Below are 18143 nucleotides of genomic sequence, written 5' to 3' on the forward strand. Positions count from 1 at the left end.
GATGCAATTTGCGTCTACTTATAAGATGTCTATGGTTATAACATCATTTCAAACACAGCAATATGTTGCGTCCACTGCAGTTTGCTTCCTTATTCATACTTTTTGTCAAGTGATTTTTTTAAGCAGGGTTGCATGAGGTACCTACACATAACGTTACGTTAGTCATTGTATCACACACAGTAACATAACGTTAGACGGCAGTCAGCAGCACCGCATATTTTAGCCACCTACAAAAAGACAAACATAGTCAAATAAAGGTCAGTTAAAATGTATACTATATTAAGAATATGTGTACATATTGCATAGGGCCCTGACATCTAAAAAGTACAACTCTGTTCATTGTTATGTTCATGTATTTGTTATGTTTTTCATGTGTACGCACACATAAACACACATACAGTATGAGATGAGATCAATGAGATAAGGTAAGAACAGAATAGAAACTGCTGTGGAACTAGTTACAATGCAATATGCCATGGAAATACAATGTTAACACTTTTGTACAAATAAGTACAGTTGCACTTGTTTTTGCAAATGTGTTTATTCTGTAAAGGAATGAGTTAAATGTTTAAAATTCTTTAAACTATTAAAATGACTGGTTAATAGTGCTATTATGAATTGCAATGTCAGTACTATTTTTTTTCCTGCTGTTTCAAATGCACTTGTTTTAATAAATAAATACAGCGGTTTAAAAGCATACACAATCTGTGTAAAAATATTAGTCTGTGGTTAAAAGGACTTGAAAGGACTCGAAACTCAAAATGCAGGACTTGTGACTTGACTTGAGACTTTCCAGTCTTGACTTTGGACTTGACTCGGGACTTGCCTGTCTTGACTCGGGACTTGACTCGAGACTTGAGGGCAAAGACTTGAGACTTACTTGTGACTTGCAAAGCAATGACTTGGTCCCACCTCTGTATATATATATATATATATATATATATATATATATATATATATATATATATATATATATATATATATATATATATATATATATATATATATATATATATATATATATATATACACACATACATATATATATATATATATATATATATATATATATATACAGCCCGGCCCCCGGCCAAATTTTTTTTAACCCAATGCGGCCCCCGAGTCAAAAGGTTTGGGGACCCCTGGTCTACACGTATCTGTTATGTTGGACTGCCCTCTACTGGTCACACTTATCATTGCACCATGTACCAAATAAAATTGCTTCGAGGTCGGTAAGCAAAACCAGAATTATTCCGTACATTAGACGCACTATAAGGCGCACTGTTGAGTTTTGAGGGGAAAAAAAGGATTTTAAGTGTGCCTTACAGTCCGGAAAATACGATACTTTTAAGAGACAGCGTAAAAGATTGGCCCCTAAAACGGCTTGTTTTCGAGAGAGACTCAGAAAGGAGCTTAAAATGGGTCAGTGAAGCAAAATGTATGCACAATTTTCACCAAAGCACCACCATTACAGGTTATATAGACCATGTAGGACTATTTTAAATATACATCAATAATCATAATTGAGTATGACCCCTTTATATAAAATTTTAAAAAAAAAACACGGAATCATTGGAATAATAGGAAACAAATGGAAATCAGACATTGCTCGTAGAATGTTGTTTTGATAACTTTAAAATATGTGAAAAATAATAATTCTGAAACGGGCTTGGACAAAAATGATGGTACCATTAACCAAAGATTTAGTTTCACAACCCTTTGAAGCAATTATTGCAGTCGTGCTTCTTGTAACTCTCAATGGGACTTTTGCACCTGTTGAGGTATTTTTGATAGTTGCCTTCCTCAGACTGCGTGTTTTCAGCTCTTTCCATAGATTAGATTTAATTTCATGTTATGAAATAAATACACGGTGTTGGCTGCTGCAAAGCAACACTGGAACATAACCAAGTCTTCTCCCTGTTTCACGGTTGGTTTGTTTCATTTTTGCATCCATAAACATCCATAAACTGATGTGACTCGCTAATGAGCATTTTGGCAAATTCCCCCAACATTTTTAAATGATCACCTCTGTCAGTATTGAGGTATTTCGGTTAACATTGTGGGTTTTTCTTTATTAACGAAGGGTGAAATCAATTTCATCCATGTCTGTATTATCATATTTTAATACACAACTTTTATTCAATGTCATTATTTTGTGCCCAAGTTTGGAGCCAGCATGTTGGCAATTAGGTAGATAAATGATTTACAGATTTATTTCTGTGGTCAAGAAAAGCTTTTTTGATTAATTGATACGGTGATTGATTGATGAAGTTTGATAAAGTCCGTAATTTCTTCTTTACGGATTTTGTCAATTGAGTTTATTGGAAATTTTAACTGTTTTTAATTGTTTCATTGTCCTTTCTGTACAGTCACTGAAGAAACTGAATCATCCCAATGTAATAAAACTGAAGGAGGTCATAAGGGAAAATGATAATCTCTTCTTTGTTTTTGAATATATGAAAGAAAACCTCTACCAGCTCATGAATGACAGGTAAGATAAATCACCAGTGCTGTTATTGAAATGTATAGTTAACGCGTTACTATCGCCTTAACTTTGACAGCCTTCATTTTTTGATGGTCAGGTCGCTTTCGCGTTCATCGTGTGCATTTTGTCAACTTGTGGGCGAAAAAACATATTTGATTGTGCACATTAGAGTTGTATTTGACAGAGGGTAGAGAGGGGAAATGACATCACTGGTATTCCTAATATAATGGCCTTGACAGCAGGTTGCGAGGGAATTAAAGTCATGTGTGTGTTTGAATGTGCTGCCACTCTTCAGGGACGGAGGTGCTTTGTTACCCCGGAAAAACACATAAATTAGCCGCAGTATTGTACAAAGAGCAGGGTTCAACGTGTAGGGAAAAAAGTAGCAGCGTTTAGACAGAAATGATGGCAATAGCACAGAATTTGCAAATACATGAAATAGGACTATTTTATCAATTATGCAATTCGATTCGGAGGAGTCTGTTTTGACTATCAACCTCGCAGTCGTCTGACATTAAACACCACACCACCCTCTATGGGAGGGAGGCGTGTTGAGTACCTGCTGAGCCCCCCCTAAATATAGCAGGTGTGTTGGGAGGATGGATAGATTGCATTTCATCTTTTAACATTAGTGACATCTTGTGTGCAGACAAATGAATAGCCAATATTTAGATTTGTATTCCCATGTGCACCAGAATTTTATGGGTTCTTGCCATGCAAATATGGCACTATTCCCAATTGTTATGTGAATCTGTGGTATTTTCTATTGTCTATTGCCTATTGTTGGTGGAAATGTACAATATGAAGTAATTGAAAACTGCCAAACATCTGAAGTAGAGATGTCCAATAATATCGGACTGCCGATACTATCGGCCGATAAATGCTTTACAATGTAATATCGGAAAATATCGGTATCTGTTTCAAAAAGTAAAATGTATGACTTTTTAAAACGCCGCTGTACGGAGTGGTACACGGACGTAGGGAGAAGTACAGAGCGCCAATAAACCTTAAAAGCACTGCCTTTGCGTGCCGGCCCAATCACATAATATCTACGGCTTTTCACACACACAAGTGAATGCCATTCATACTTGGTCAACAGCCATACAGGTCACACTGAGGGTGCCCGTATAAACAACTTTAACACTGTTACAAATATGCGCCACACTGTGAACCCACACCAAACAAGAATGACAAACACATTTCGGGAGAACATCCGCACCGTAACACAACATAAACACAACAGAACAAATACCCAGAACCCCTTGCAACACTAACTCTTCCGGGACGCTACAATATACACCCCCCGCTACCCACTATCCCCCCCCCACCTCAACCCCACCCCCTCAACCCCGCCCACTTCAACCAGAGAGCATGTCCGAAATTCCAAGCTGCTGTTTTGAGGCATGTTAAAAAAAATAATGCACTTTGTGACTTTTGACATTTTTTTCCATAACTTGAGTTGATTTATTTTGGAAAACCTTGTTTATTGTTTAATGCATCCAGCGGGGCATCACAACAAAATTAGGCATAATAATGTGTTAATTCCATAACTGTATATATCGGTATCGGTTGATATCGGAATCGGTAATTAGGAGTTGGACAACATCGGAATATCGGATATCGGCAAAAAAGCCATTATTGGACATCTCTAATCTGAAGGGAAAAAAATGCATGAAGACTATTATTTAAAGATATTTAAAGCTGCTGGTGTAATTTGCTCGTTTAGTTTCTTGAGCTTATATGTCTTTCTATCATTTTCATTTCCGTACAGCATGTGTTTCCACTGAATATTCTTTTGAACTCAAATCTCATTGTATTTGTTGTCTTTTGTTACTTTGCTTCCAGGAACTGCGCAATGTTTTCTGAAAACGAGATAAGGAACATCATGTTTCAAGTGCTTTCCGGCTTAGCGTTTATGCATAAACATGGTAAGAAAATCATTTTCTTTGCCTTTATATGATATTAATTGACCAATTACTTAAATAATTTAGGAATGCATACAGAAACATCTACAAATCCTGGTGGTCAGGTTAACTTGATCACTTTAAATGTCACTTTAAAGGGGAATTCCACTTTTTGGGGGGAATTTCGCCTATCATTCTCAATCCTTATGTAAGACAAGCTCCCATATGTTGTTCTATTTTTAATGAATTGAAACAAGTATATAAATGCGAACAAAGGTCCGCTTACAATGGAGCCTCTGGGAGTCGCTCTATTCTGCCTGTAAAGCCCTTAAACAACATCCAAACACCTCCTTTAAGGTTTTATACACACGCTGTAAGTATGTAATGTAGTAACAGGCACATTTACTACTGATTACTACTGACTGCAGACTTCATGAGAGCCAACAAACATAATAAAACATCACCTACTGTACAATGTCTGCTCTCGCTGGGTTATCGACTGTTAGGATGTTGATATATTCCTATTTGGATGAAAAATGACTCATAATCCTCGCAAAGAAAAAAGGGTGTATGTCAGAAAAATTGTAGAAAAATTGTATGTAAATTATCAAAAAACTTTCCGTTCTCTAAGTTCCCAATGAACAGACAAGAGGTTGTCTTTGTTGCACCAAGCAAAGGCTTGGAAAATTCCATTGTGTACGATGTGAGGAGATGGGATGGGGGTTATCTATTGTGATCCAAGACTTGCCCAAGCTGAATCCAGGACCAGCCCAAGCCCGAAGCATCTTTTTCTTTTGTGTTAATGTGACCGAAAACAGTGACTGTTTACATACTCCCCATTCCTTTAGAAAACAGCTGTTGTTATGTAAACAGGGAAAGTCCAAATAAAAAGAGGTGGCGTACAATCTTTTGCCAGAGTGTGATGGAAGACTTTACAGAGAGTACAGTCTCCGCGTTTCTCCTCAATCGAGCCAAATTAAATTCTGTCTCTGTTTATTTCTTTGCTTCTTGTCTCGTTCAATAGATGTCATCAGTGTTTGAACCGGACAGTGTGGAACTAAACATCTTTTTGTGTCTTTCTTGCCATTACCGGGTCTAAATCGGATGCCAAAGTTTACCACCCTGTCGTTTTATGTCCTCATCCTTCTACTATGCTGGTGAGAGGCATTATTTATGAGCTAGAATAAACTTTCACGAGCTCAGAGGCGAGAAAGTAGCTCAATATCAGCACAAGCTACTCTCTGTGATCACGGTGGCGCTTGATTTAGTTGTTCTGCATTAGCGCTTATAATAACAATATCACTAATATTTGGTTAATTTTCAGGTCACGAAATGTAAATTAAATATTGTTGGTGCTTTTTCGCCGGTTATTTAGAGGGTTTTATGGGCGGAATAGGCACCATGGTGGCAGAGGTGTTAGCGCCTAAAAATAAGAAGGTCCTGGGTTCGATATGCAGGCTCTGGGTCTTTGGGAGTTTGCATATTCTCCCTCTGACTGCATGGGTTCCCTTTGACTTCTTCGGCTTCCTCCCACCTCCAAAGACATGCACCTGGGAATAGGTTGACTGCCAACACTAAATTGGCGCTAGTGTGTGAATGTGAGTGTGTCTGTCTATCTGTGTTGGCCCTTGGATGAGGTGGCAACTTGTCCAGATTGTGTACCCAGCCTTCCTCCCAAGTACAGCTGGGATAGGCTCCAGCACCCCTGTGACGCCAAGAGGGATAAACGGTAGGAAAATGGATGGATGGATATGGGAGAAATAGAGGACCTTACATTGCCTCCGTTGTAAGAGGACTTATATGTACGTTTATTTACGAGTTAGAATGCATTCAAAAAAATACATCTGTCTTCTTGTCTCTCATTATGATTGTAAACAATAGGCAAAATTCTCAAAAAAAGTGCAGTTTCCCTTTAAAGCTGCTCTATGTCACTGGCTCACATTTTGTAAGCCAAAAATCCTATTATAACACATTATTATGAATTAATTTGATTATTTGTAATATGCCAAGGGCCAACAAAACACAAGCTGCGTGCCAAAACGGCACTTTTAACACCCCTGTTTACATGGGATACAACAGGGAAGTGGACATGATCAGTGTAGGTTGGAATCAAAAGGGCAAACATTTCTTGTCAAAATGCAACCATTGTACTTTCTCATTTTGATGATCCAGGCTATTTCCACCGTGACATGAAACCGGAGAATTTACTCTGCATGGGCCCGGAGTTGGTTAAGATTGCAGATTTTGGACTTGCCAGAGAAATTCGCTCCCAGCCACCATACACTGATTATGTGTCCACCAGATGGTGAGACTCAAATTAGATAGCACTTGGCTAGTTTGACAATACTGATGGTTTGATGGTTGATATTGTTGTACATACAAAACCCAAAACCAACTGGCACGCTGTGTGAAACGTAAATAAAAACAGAATACAATGATTTGCTAATCCTTTTCAATTTATATTCATTGAATAGACTGCAAAGACAAGATACTTAATGTTCGAACTGAGAAACATTTTTTATTTTTTTGCAAATAATCATTAACTTAGAATTTAATGGCAGCAACACATTACAAAAAAGTTGGTACAGGGGCATTTTTACCACTGTGTTACATGGCCTTTCCTTTTAACAACACTCAGTAAACGTTTGGGAACTGAGGACACATATGTTTTAAGCTTTTCAGGTGGAATTATTTCCCATTCTTGCTTGATGTACAGCTTAAGTTGTTCAACAGTCCGGGGTCTTCGTTGTCGTATATTAAAACTTCATAATGCGCCACACATTTTCAATGGGAGACAGGTCTGGACTACAGGCAGGCCAGTCTAGTACCCGCACTCTTTTACTACGAAACCACACTGTTGTAACAATTGCAGAATGTGGCTTGGCATTGTTTTGATGAAATTAGCAGGGGTGTCCATGAAAAAAACGTTGCTTGGATGGCAACATATGTTGCTCCAAAACTTGTATGTACCTTTCAGCATTAATGATGCTTTCACAGATGTGTAAGTTACCCATGCCTTGGGCACTAATACACCCCCATACCATCACAGATGCTGGCTTTTGAACTTTGCGCCTGTAACAGACCGGATGGTTCTTTTCCTCTTTGGTCCGGAGGACACGACGTCCACAGTTTCCAAAAACAATTTGAAATATGGACTCATCAGACCACAGAACACTTTTCCACTTTGCATCAGTTCATCTTAGATGAGATCAGGACCAGCGAAGCCGGCTGCGTTTCTGGGTGTTGTTGATAAATGACTTTGGTTTTGCATAGTAGAGTTTTAACTTGCACTTACAGATGTAGCGATGAACTGTAGTTACTGACAGTGGTTTTCTGAAGTGTTCCTGAGCCCGTGTGGTGATATCCTTTACACACTGTTGTCGCCTTTTGATGCAGTACCGCCTGAAGGATCGAAGGTCATGGGCATTGCCACTTACGTGCAGTGATTTCTCCAGATTCTCTGAACCTTTTGATGATATTACGGACCGTAGATGGTGAAATCCCTAAATTCTTTGCAATAGAATAAATAAACTGTTTGAATATTTGCTCACGCAGTTGATCACAAAGTGGTGACCCTCGCCCCATCCTTGTTTGTGAATGACTGAGCATATCATGGAAGCTGCTTTTATACCCAATCATGGCACCCACCTGTTCCCAATTAACTTGTTCACCTGTGGGATGTTCCAAAAGAGTGTTTGATGAGCATTCCTCCAAATTCTCAGTCTTTTTTGCCACTTGTGCCAGCTTTTTCGAAACATATTGCAGGCATCAAATTCCAAATGAGCTAATATTTGCAAAAAACAACAAAGTTTACCAGTTTGAACATTAAATATATTTTCTTTGCATTTGCAAATCATTGTATTCTGTTTGTATTTACGATTTACACAACGTGCCAACTTGACTGGTTTTGAGTTTTGTAATATAGGATTTATATTTAGTATGTGATTGTAAAAAAAACACAGAACCTATATTTGAAGAGAAATATGTGAAGTGTGAAATGTTGTTAATTATGTGAGAATGTTATAAGTATAGAGCTGTGTTTTAACAGGTACAGAGCTCCAGAAATTTTGCTCAAGTTCACCTCATACAGCTCACCCATTGACATCTGGGCATTAGGGTGCATCATGGCAGAGTTGTATGCTCTTCGACCATTGTTTCCCGGCAACAGTGAGGTGGATCAGATCTTTAAGATTTGTCAGGTGCTGGGGACTTTGAAAAAGGTGAGCCAACATAAAATAACATCTGCTTTCACATAGGGCTGCACAATTAATCGAATTTTAATTGTGTTCACGATTTTGGCCGTTACGATTAAATGAGGGTGATCGTCGGCGATATCAACCTTTAAAAAGCAGGCTGCGCTGTACCTGTATATCAATTCAAGTACTTTCACAACCAACAGTCAACCAACCACCAGGGGGCGACCGAAGGACAGTGGACTCATGAGAGTGCGAGTAAGAATGAGTGAGAGGGTCACTGACAGTTGATCAGCTGCCCGTCTGCAGCTCCCGAAAAGATTTGGAAAAATAAATGCATTATTCCATTGGTGCCCTTCTCTCCCATAGAGCAGACCTGGGCAACCCGACGAACATTCCTCAATTTTTTTTTTTTATATTAAGATGGAAACTGTAGCCATGATGTGCAGTGATGTTTTCAAATGACCGTAAGTCTTTAACTCAGGGGTGGGCAATTAATTTTCACCGGGGGCCGCATAAGCAACCCGAGCGCTGCTGGAGGGACACACGACAATATTTCAATTAAATTTTGCTCAATATTATTTTTGATATACCGTAAGATAAATAATAATGATGATAATAATAATAATAATTAATAATAATAATTTAATTTAACCTAACTTAACTTTATACAAAAGCAGACTGCTTTTGATGGTCACTTTATCCTGCATTATCCAACATTTTTCCCCATCAGATTTGGACAACCATCTGTTGTTAAAAATAGTTTTTAATCATATTTATTTTATATTGGTTTTATATGTAATTGTTTTTTCTTTTTATTCAGTCATTGGTGGAGCTAAGGATAATATTTGAATATTGTTTTTAATATTGTTGGCAAGCACTGTGGAAACATTTTGTTGTTTAAATGTGCTTTATAAATAAAGTGGATTGGATTGTCACATCTGCCAGCTTGTCCCATTTCAGTCCTAACATGTCCAAACACGCATTTACCTCTGTGAACAAGTCATTACCTGTGGTTGTCTCTTTAATTGACTGCATGGCTGCCTGCTACTCCGTGATTTGAAAGTCTGCAGTTATCCCACGTAAGAAGAAGAGCAGCTGGAGGTGTCACGTACATCACAGCTCTCATCCAAAGTTAGCGAAAAACAGTCCATGTCTCCGGGCATATCAGCGCAACAGAGTCCAATAAGCACTCCTTAATAAACTCTCCGTCAGAAAACGCCTTACTTTTTCTGGCGCTTTTGTGAGAAATGACGAAACTTGTCCTGACGGCTGCATCTCTGGGGGTGTGAAATATGGCAAAAAGTCCTCGTTGGGTTTGCAGTTTTACCATCAACGCATCGGCCTCCCTTGCGCGCGCTTCATCAGACACATTCCGGTATTTTCCCTCGTGTTTCTTCGTGTAGTGGCGATTAAAATTATATTCTTTAAACACAGCAAGCTGTGTACCACAAATTAAGCACACGGCTTTACCATTAATTTATGTAAAGAAATACTTGCCAGTCCATGTCTTGTTGAAAACACGCCATTCGTCATCAACTTTTCTTTTTTTAGCGTCTCATCACTTCTCTATGCACCTTCACTCACAGGTTCCCCCCCGGACATACGGCATAAATAACACATTTCAAAATAAAAGCAGCACAGTTGTATTGCGCGCACGACATAGATGTTTTTTTAAACTTTATTTTGTAATTTGTGATTGCGCCGTTCAATTCACTCACAATCGCACATGCGCATACGTCCACACGGAAGTAATACAAATAACGCTTTTCAAAACAAAAGCAGCACCGTTGTATTGCACACTCGACATAGATACTTTTTGAAATTTATTTTGTAATTTATGATTGGCCTCACGCGAGCCGGACAGGGATGCCCAAAGGGCCGTACAATGCCCAGGTCTGTCCTACAGTGTGTAGTAAAGCATGTTTAGCTATTCCTCGTCCTGCAGGGATGATACTTGTAAGAAGCTCACTTTATTTGTTGCCATGGAGGCAAGGATTAGTGATTCAGAAGTAGCTAAAGCACTGCCGAATAGCTAGCCATGTCTTAAAACACCTCTTCCTGAGGGCGTTTCAGTGTTATAACCTCACCTTTATCTTTAGTTTTTAGGCCAAAATGTGTCCGTTCTCCCTTTTCTGTCTACACACTGTCTGCTTGTAAGTACTCCGTGATTGTGCGCTGCCGAACATGCTCCTCTGCTCCCAAACCAGCAATATCGTAACGTGACGACGCGCCGTCATGCCCGGGAACCGCTACTTTTCAAATATACCTGTGAACGACTGGTGTCGTGTGGTTCTTTTAGGACCGATATAATTGGAGCCAAGCGTGGTTGCCAGGTTTACAATCTTCTTTTTATTATTTCTTTAAAGTCTCTTTCTCTCTTTGTTCTTCTTGCTCACTCTCGCCTTGCGGCTCTCCTCTCCAGCTTTTCAACTCCCCCTCTGCGGTCCCCAACGCTGCTAATAAAGAGACAGGTGATTAGATAACTCGTTCCAGCTGAGGTATCCACTCACCTGTCATCTGCTTCACAGCCGGCTCCTGCACATGCCCTGCCCGCAGGTGACGCGTGGACCACGCCCCTTCCACAATACCGTTTTTGATTCATTACTACCGCGATACCATACCAGTACTGGTATATCGTACAACCCTATAACATAGTAAATAATAATGATTAATAATCATGATTTCATTATTGATAAAAAATAATCTTGATTATTATTTTGGCCATAATCGTGCAGCCCTATCTTCACATCTGTAGGCTTAATTGTGGTTTTCACACTATCAAATACTCTCCCGAGTAGAGTAGTCTGACAAATTCTAAGTGTTGTGTCTGTGTTGCTACGGTAATTTCTGTGTTGCTACGGTAATTTCTGTGTTGCTATGGTAAGTTCTGTGTTGCTATGGCAATTTCTCAATAAACATTTCCACAAGATGTAAATAGAAGAACGTCAGCTGGAAGCTAAATGTAATCGATTGTAGGAAAACATAGGACAATTCAAACCACAAAGCTATTGATATAAGCAAACAGCCTGAGATCAGTATAAGTCATGAAAAGTTTGACAAGACAAAATACTAAAAGGGTCAAACTTGGCCGAGCTTGGAAGCCACACTTTGAATTAGAGATGTCCGATAATGGCTTTTTTGCAGATATTCCGATATTGTCCAACTCTTAATTACAGATTCCGATATCAACCGATACCGATATATACAGTCGTGGAGTTAACACATTATTATGCCTAATTTTGTTGTGATGCCCCGTTGGATGCATTAAACAATGTAACAAGGTTTTCCAAAATAAATCAACTCAAGTTATGGAAAAAAGAGCCAACATGGCACTGCCATATTTATTATTGAAGTCACAAAGTGCATTATTTTTTTTACATGCCTCAAAACAGCAGCTTGGAATTTGGGACATGCTCTCCCTGAGAGAGCATGAGGAAGTTGAGGTGGGCGGGGTTGGGGGGAGGCGGGGTTGAGGTGGGGTGGGGGGGGGGTGTATATTGTAGCATCCTGGAAGAGTTAGTGCTGCAAGGGGTTCTGGGTATTTGTTCTGTTGTGTTTATGTTGTGTTACGGTGCGGATGTTCTCCCGAAATGTGTTTGTCATTCTTGTTTGGTGTGGGTTCACAGTGTGGCGCATATTTGTAACAGTGTTAAAGTTGTTTATATGATCACACTCAGTGTGACCTGTATGGGTGTTGACCAAGTATGCATGCATTCACTTGTGAGTGTGTGAAAAGCCGTAGATATTATGTGATTGGGCCCGCACACAAATTGAATTGAATATAAGTTGCAAAGGATTTGAAAATCATTGTATTCTGTTTTTATTTACGATTTACACAACGTGCAAACTTCACTGGTTTTGGGGTTTATACTTATACATTGCCTCCCTTTATGGGTAATCCATTTTGTGACGTCAGCAGATAGAGCTACAAAAGAACTAAACAGGCTAAAAAGTAAACAAGGACAGCAAAAGTTTCTCAATGGGAAGCAAACAAAGCATTTACAAAACCTAATGTTCCGACACGAGATGAAGCAACAACGGAACCTAAATCGCCTTGATTACAAATAATAACAGGTGCTCTGGCCCACAAGGTAAAGGTGCTGCACGGACAAGCAAACAGGAAATGAAAACTATGAAATAGGAGCAAAGGACAGAAACTAAGCATTAAACACGGAAAACAGCAAAATCTGGACTGAATTGTCAAACAGGGTGTGACAGCCACGTAAATAAGACCGCCCACAAAACGGCCACTCTAAGAGATGGTCAGCGGCTTGAAAAATGTCTGTAAACATAATCTATGCAAAACTACCATTACATGTTATAAACACCACAAATAAGTGTTTTAAATGTAGAAAAGTAATACTAATATGACCCCTTTGAGATTCACACCTCTGGTAGCTATGAAAATCTATGTTACTCCACCTATGCTGCTTGTTCAGTGAGTTATAGTGGAAGACGAAAGCTATTCTAAGTAGAGATGCCGATAAATGCTTTAAAATGTAAAATCGGAAATTATCGGTATCTGTGTGAAAAAGTTACATTTGTTACTTTTTAAAACGCCTCAGTGTACACGGACGTAGGGAGAAGTACAGAGCGCCAATAAACCTTGAAGGCTGCAAAGACAAGATACTTAAGGTTTGAACTGGTAAACTTTATTTTTTGCAATTAGCTCATTTGGAATTTGATGCCTGCAACATGTTTCAAAAAAGCTGGCACAATTGTCAAAAAAGACTGAGAAAGTTGAGGAATGCTCATCATACACTTATTTGGAACATCCCACAGGTGAACAGGCTAATTGGGAACAGGTGGGTGCCATGATTGGGTATAAAAGCAGCTTCCATGAAATTCTCAGTCATTCATAAACAAGGTTGGGGCGAGGGTCACCACTTTGTGAACAAATGCGTGAGAAAATTGTCGAACAGTTTAAGAACAACATTTCTCAACGAGATATTGCAAGGAATTTAGGGATTTCATCATCTACGGTCCGTAATATTATCAAAAGTTTCAGAGAATCTGGAGAAATCACTGCACGTAAGCGATGGTATTACGGACCTTCGATCCCTCAGGCGGTACTGCATCAAAAAGCAAAGTGGAAAAGTGTTCTGTGGTCTGACGAGTCCACATTTCAAATTGTTTTTGGAAACTGTGGACGTTGTGTCCTCCGTAACAAAGAGGAAAATAACCATCTGGATTGTTATAAGTGCAAAGTTGTATTAGTGCCCAAGGCATATGTAACTTACACATCTGTGAAGGCACCATTAATGCTAAAAGGTACATACAGGTTTTGGAGCAACATATGTTGCTATCCAAGCAACAATATCATGGACGCCCCTGCTTATTTCAGCAAGACAATGCCAAGCCACGGGTTTCAACAGCGTGGCTTCATAGTAAAAGAGTGCGGGTACTACACTGGCCTGCCTGTAGTCCAGGCCTGTCTCCCATTGAAAATGTGTGGCGCACTATGAAGCCTAAAATACCACAACGGAAACCACAGACTGTTGAACAGCTTAAGCTGTACATCAAGCAACAATAGGAAATAATTCCACCCGAAAAGCTTCAAAAATTGGTCGTCTCAGTTCCCAAACATTTACTAAGTTTTTAAAAGGAAAGGCCATGTAACACAGTGGTAAAAATGCCCCTGTTCCAACTTTTTTGCAACGTGTTGCTGCCATTAAATTCTAAGTTAATGATTATTTGCAAAAAAAAAAATCAGTTTCTCAGTTCGAACATTAAACATCTTGTCTTTGAGGTCTATTCAATTGAATATAAGTTGAAAAGGATTAGCAAATCATTGTATTCTGTTTTTATTTACGAATTAAACAACGTGCCAACTTCACTGGTTTTGGGTTTTGTAGGTTGCGACTTAATATCGACAACAAGCATCAAAGTATTTCATTTACATTGTTAGCAAGATCATTCCTGTAGAATCTCGTACATGCAGAGAAAAAAAAACTTTTTTTTTAGCAAAACAGTCTTGAGTTTGAAAGTTTAACTTGGATTTGTGACAGAATCACTTATACTGACTACTGTCTTTCGATCATGTGTCTCACCGCATTAGGCAGAATGGTCTGAAGGCTACACTTTAGCCACTCGAATCAACTTCCGCTTCCCAAAATGTGTCCCGACCTGCCTCAGCTCTCTGATTCCCAACGCCAGCGAAGAAGCAATCACATTGATGAAAGACATGCTGCAATGGGATCCGAAGAAAAGGCCAAGTGCTGCTCAGGTACATTGAAATGTGTTGGTAAATTAGTTTAAGACAGAAACCTGCAAAAAGATCTACAAACTGTATGTCCGAACCAACAGAACTTCTCATGAGCGAGTATTGGAAACAGAGGCAAGGAAAAACTTCCTCAAGTAAGGGTGGGCCAAAATACAAATTTTGGCATTAATAACAAGTAGCTAAAAACAGGGCCAGTTTTGCAGATACTGATAATTTTAATAATATATGATTTTGCCTTTAATTTGTTGATCATGATTATAGACACAATAAAACACATATTTAAGGGCTGTCAAAATTAACGCGTTAGGACATGCAATTAATAAAAATATAGGGTATTAATCATTTATAAACGCAGATTAATCACAAAATGTATTTATGTTTACTGTACCTGAAAGGCGCCATACGTTCACTTATATGTTCGAGTCAATGCATACGCCAGTGCAAAGATGAGTGCCATTTAGACAATACTGTTACCAAGTTTTGAGGAAGAACATAGATGCATTTAGGTAAAACATCCAATCATTGACAATTTGGACAATACAATTGCATTTTTGTCAAAATAATTGGATGTTTTTTGTGTGTGTTTTTTTTTAAATATTGGGATCTTCTGTGAAGCTAATTTGAGTTATGTGACCAAGTAATTTACTGCAAATTTTTTACAATTAATCAAAATTCAAGCGTGATTAATCAGGTTTTTATAATCTGAAAATTATTTTTAAAAAGGCTGCTAGAGCATCAAAAAGTGAAATGGTCATCAAAAGGGTCATCAAGAAAAGAGATGCTCTTTGTAATTTACTGCAAAAAATAACTAAGGCACTCGCTAATTCAGTTGAAATTTTTTTAATATTCACGGCATGTCTTAATGGACCTTAGGCCCCAATGTGTTTCAGTCCTTCAGACCTTCAAAACACACTGTATAAAAACTAAATAATACAATGATTCTCTTATTCCCTTTATTACATTCCATGACTTTTTGTGCCCAGAGCTCTTCTGTGTCCACAGATTCCTTTCCCGATACGTTTAGATAGGTTTTTGTCTGTAAACAATATAACAATAATATAAACGTGTGTATAAATGTGAGCGCAACAACAAAACATACACAGATATTTATGACAAACATAGAAGAGAGCAGAAAAATATGTATTTCCTCATGCTAGCTTTGATTCAATACTGATACTACCTGTGATACTATTGATATTTTCCCCACCTTGAGCAGTAAGCCTCAAACAAAACTCAAGAATTGGTCTTCACCTGCCGCTGCCTGTGTCAAGTCAAAACCATTTATGACTCAACATGGTTTGTGTTTTTCAGGCTCTGCGGTATCCATATTTCTATGTGGGCCAGGTACTTGGAGGCCCACTCAAGTATTCAAAGCAGAACAATGTCCAGGCAATGACAGCCCAAGGAGCTGTGGAAGCAAAAGCTTTGTCTCTGTGTAAGACAAGCAAGTTGGAGCCCAGAAAGACCCAATTAGAGTCTCAAATCTGCAGCCAGCCTCTCCACCCGCCCCTTCAGCCTATCCAACTGTACCAGCAGCCAGACGCACAACAACAAATGTGTCCGAGCATAAAGTCAGAAGAACAGCAGGAACCTCTCAGCTTGGTTAAAAACAGGCAGTCGATGCCGGTACGTATCACTCAGGGCCTACTCACAGCAGGCAAACGGTTCCGTCCTCAAGCCTACTGTCAACCTAAAGTATGACACACTTCCTGTCCTCTGGCAAGAGACGAGGGTAACCACGGCACGAATACATGAACACGCACTCACGCAACCCATCCAAGTCAAACCAAAAACTTCTGTAATGACTGTAATACGACTGTAAAGCTTTTAAAGATACGGTATACCATCCATATTAGAAATAAAATATTAAGACTCAAAATAATCCAAAAAGCCAAACCCTACAGCATGCTCGCTTGCCTGCAACTACAGTCATGGCCAAAAATATTGGCACCCCTGCATTTCTGTCAGTTAATCCACCACTTCTCCCAGAAAATTGTTGAAATTACAAATGCTTTGATATCCACATGTTTATTTCTTTTGTTTGCATTGGAACAGCACACAAAAAAGCCAAATCTGATATTTTACACAGAACTCCAAAAATGGACTGGACAAAATTATTGACACCCTCAACTTAATATTTGAGAGCACACCCTTTGGAAAAAATAAGTGAAATCAATCGCTTCCTATAACCATCAATGAGTTTCTTACACCTTGCTACTGGAATTTCGGACCACTCTTCTTTTGCAAACTGCTTAAGGTCTCTCAGATTTGAACGGTGCCTTCTCCCCACTTCTGTTTTTAGATCTCTCCACAGATGTTCTATAGGATTTAGATCTGGACTTATTGATGGCCACTTCAGAACTCGCCAGCGCTTTGTCTTAAGCCATTTAGGTGTGCTTTTTGAAGTATACTTTGGGTTCTTCCTGCTGGAAGAACCATGACCTCTGACACCTATTTAATAATACCACCTTAACATTTAAAAACCAAACAATTACACAAGGCGACTCGGTAAAGAATCTGGGTATTATTTTCGACCCAACTCTCTCGTTTGAGTCACACATTAAGAGTGTTACTAAAACGGCCTTCTTTCATCTCCGTAATATCGCTAAAATTCGTTCCATTTTGTCCACTAGCGACGCTGAGATCATTATTCATGCGTTCGTTAACGTCTCGTCTCGATTACTGTAAGGTATTATTTTCGGGTCTCCCTATGTCTAGCATTAATAATAATAATAATACCTGGGATTTATATAGCGCTTTTCTAAGTACCCAAAGTCGCTTTACATGTAGAACCCATCATTCATTCACACCTGGTGGTGGTAAGCTACTTTCATAGCCACAGCTGCCCTGCATTAAAAGATTACAGTTGGTACAAAATGCGGCTGCTAGACTTTTGACAAGAACAAGACAGTTTGATCATATTACGCCTATACTGGCTCACCTGCACTGGCTTCCTGTGCACTTAAGATGCGACTTTAAGGTTTTACTACTTACGTATAAAATACTACACGGTCTAGCTCCATCTTGCTGATTGTATTGTACCATATGTCCCGGCAAGAAATCTGCGTTCAAAGAACTCCGGCTTATTAGTGATTCCCAGAGCCCAAAAAAAGTCTGCGGGCTATAGAGCGTTTTCTATTCGGGCTCCAGTACTATGGAATGTTCTACCAGTAACAGTTAGAGATGCTACCTCAGTAGAAGCATTTAAGTCCCATCTTAAAACTCATTTGTATACTCTAGCCTTTAATTAGACCCCCTTTTTAGACCAGTTGTTCTGCCGTTTCTTTTCTTTTCTGCTCTGCCCCCCCCCCTCCCTTGTGGAAGGGGGGGCACAG

General features: G+C 39.1%; 1 protein-coding gene across 3 annotated transcripts in view; it reads left to right on the forward strand.

Annotated features, from left to right (window-relative positions):
• Positions 1 to 18143, forward strand: part of LOC133635217 (serine/threonine-protein kinase MAK-like) — a 55172-nt gene that overhangs the window by 28100 nt on the left and 8929 nt on the right. For all 3 annotated transcript variants that reach the window (XM_062028138.1, XM_062028140.1, XM_062028139.1), the window contains 6 exons: positions 2370 to 2491; positions 4331 to 4413; positions 6562 to 6694; positions 8438 to 8609; positions 14644 to 14811; positions 16120 to 16434. In XM_062028138.1, the coding sequence (XP_061884122.1) occupies positions 2370 to 2491; positions 4331 to 4413; positions 6562 to 6694; positions 8438 to 8609; positions 14644 to 14811; positions 16120 to 16434 (993 nt within the window). The remainder of the gene's footprint in view (positions 1 to 2369; positions 2492 to 4330; positions 4414 to 6561; positions 6695 to 8437; positions 8610 to 14643; positions 14812 to 16119; positions 16435 to 18143) is intronic.

Source organism: Entelurus aequoreus, linkage group LG19, assembly GCF_033978785.1.
Source record: "Entelurus aequoreus isolate RoL-2023_Sb linkage group LG19, RoL_Eaeq_v1.1, whole genome shotgun sequence".
NCBI classification, from domain to species: Eukaryota; Metazoa; Chordata; class Actinopteri; order Syngnathiformes; family Syngnathidae; genus Entelurus; species Entelurus aequoreus.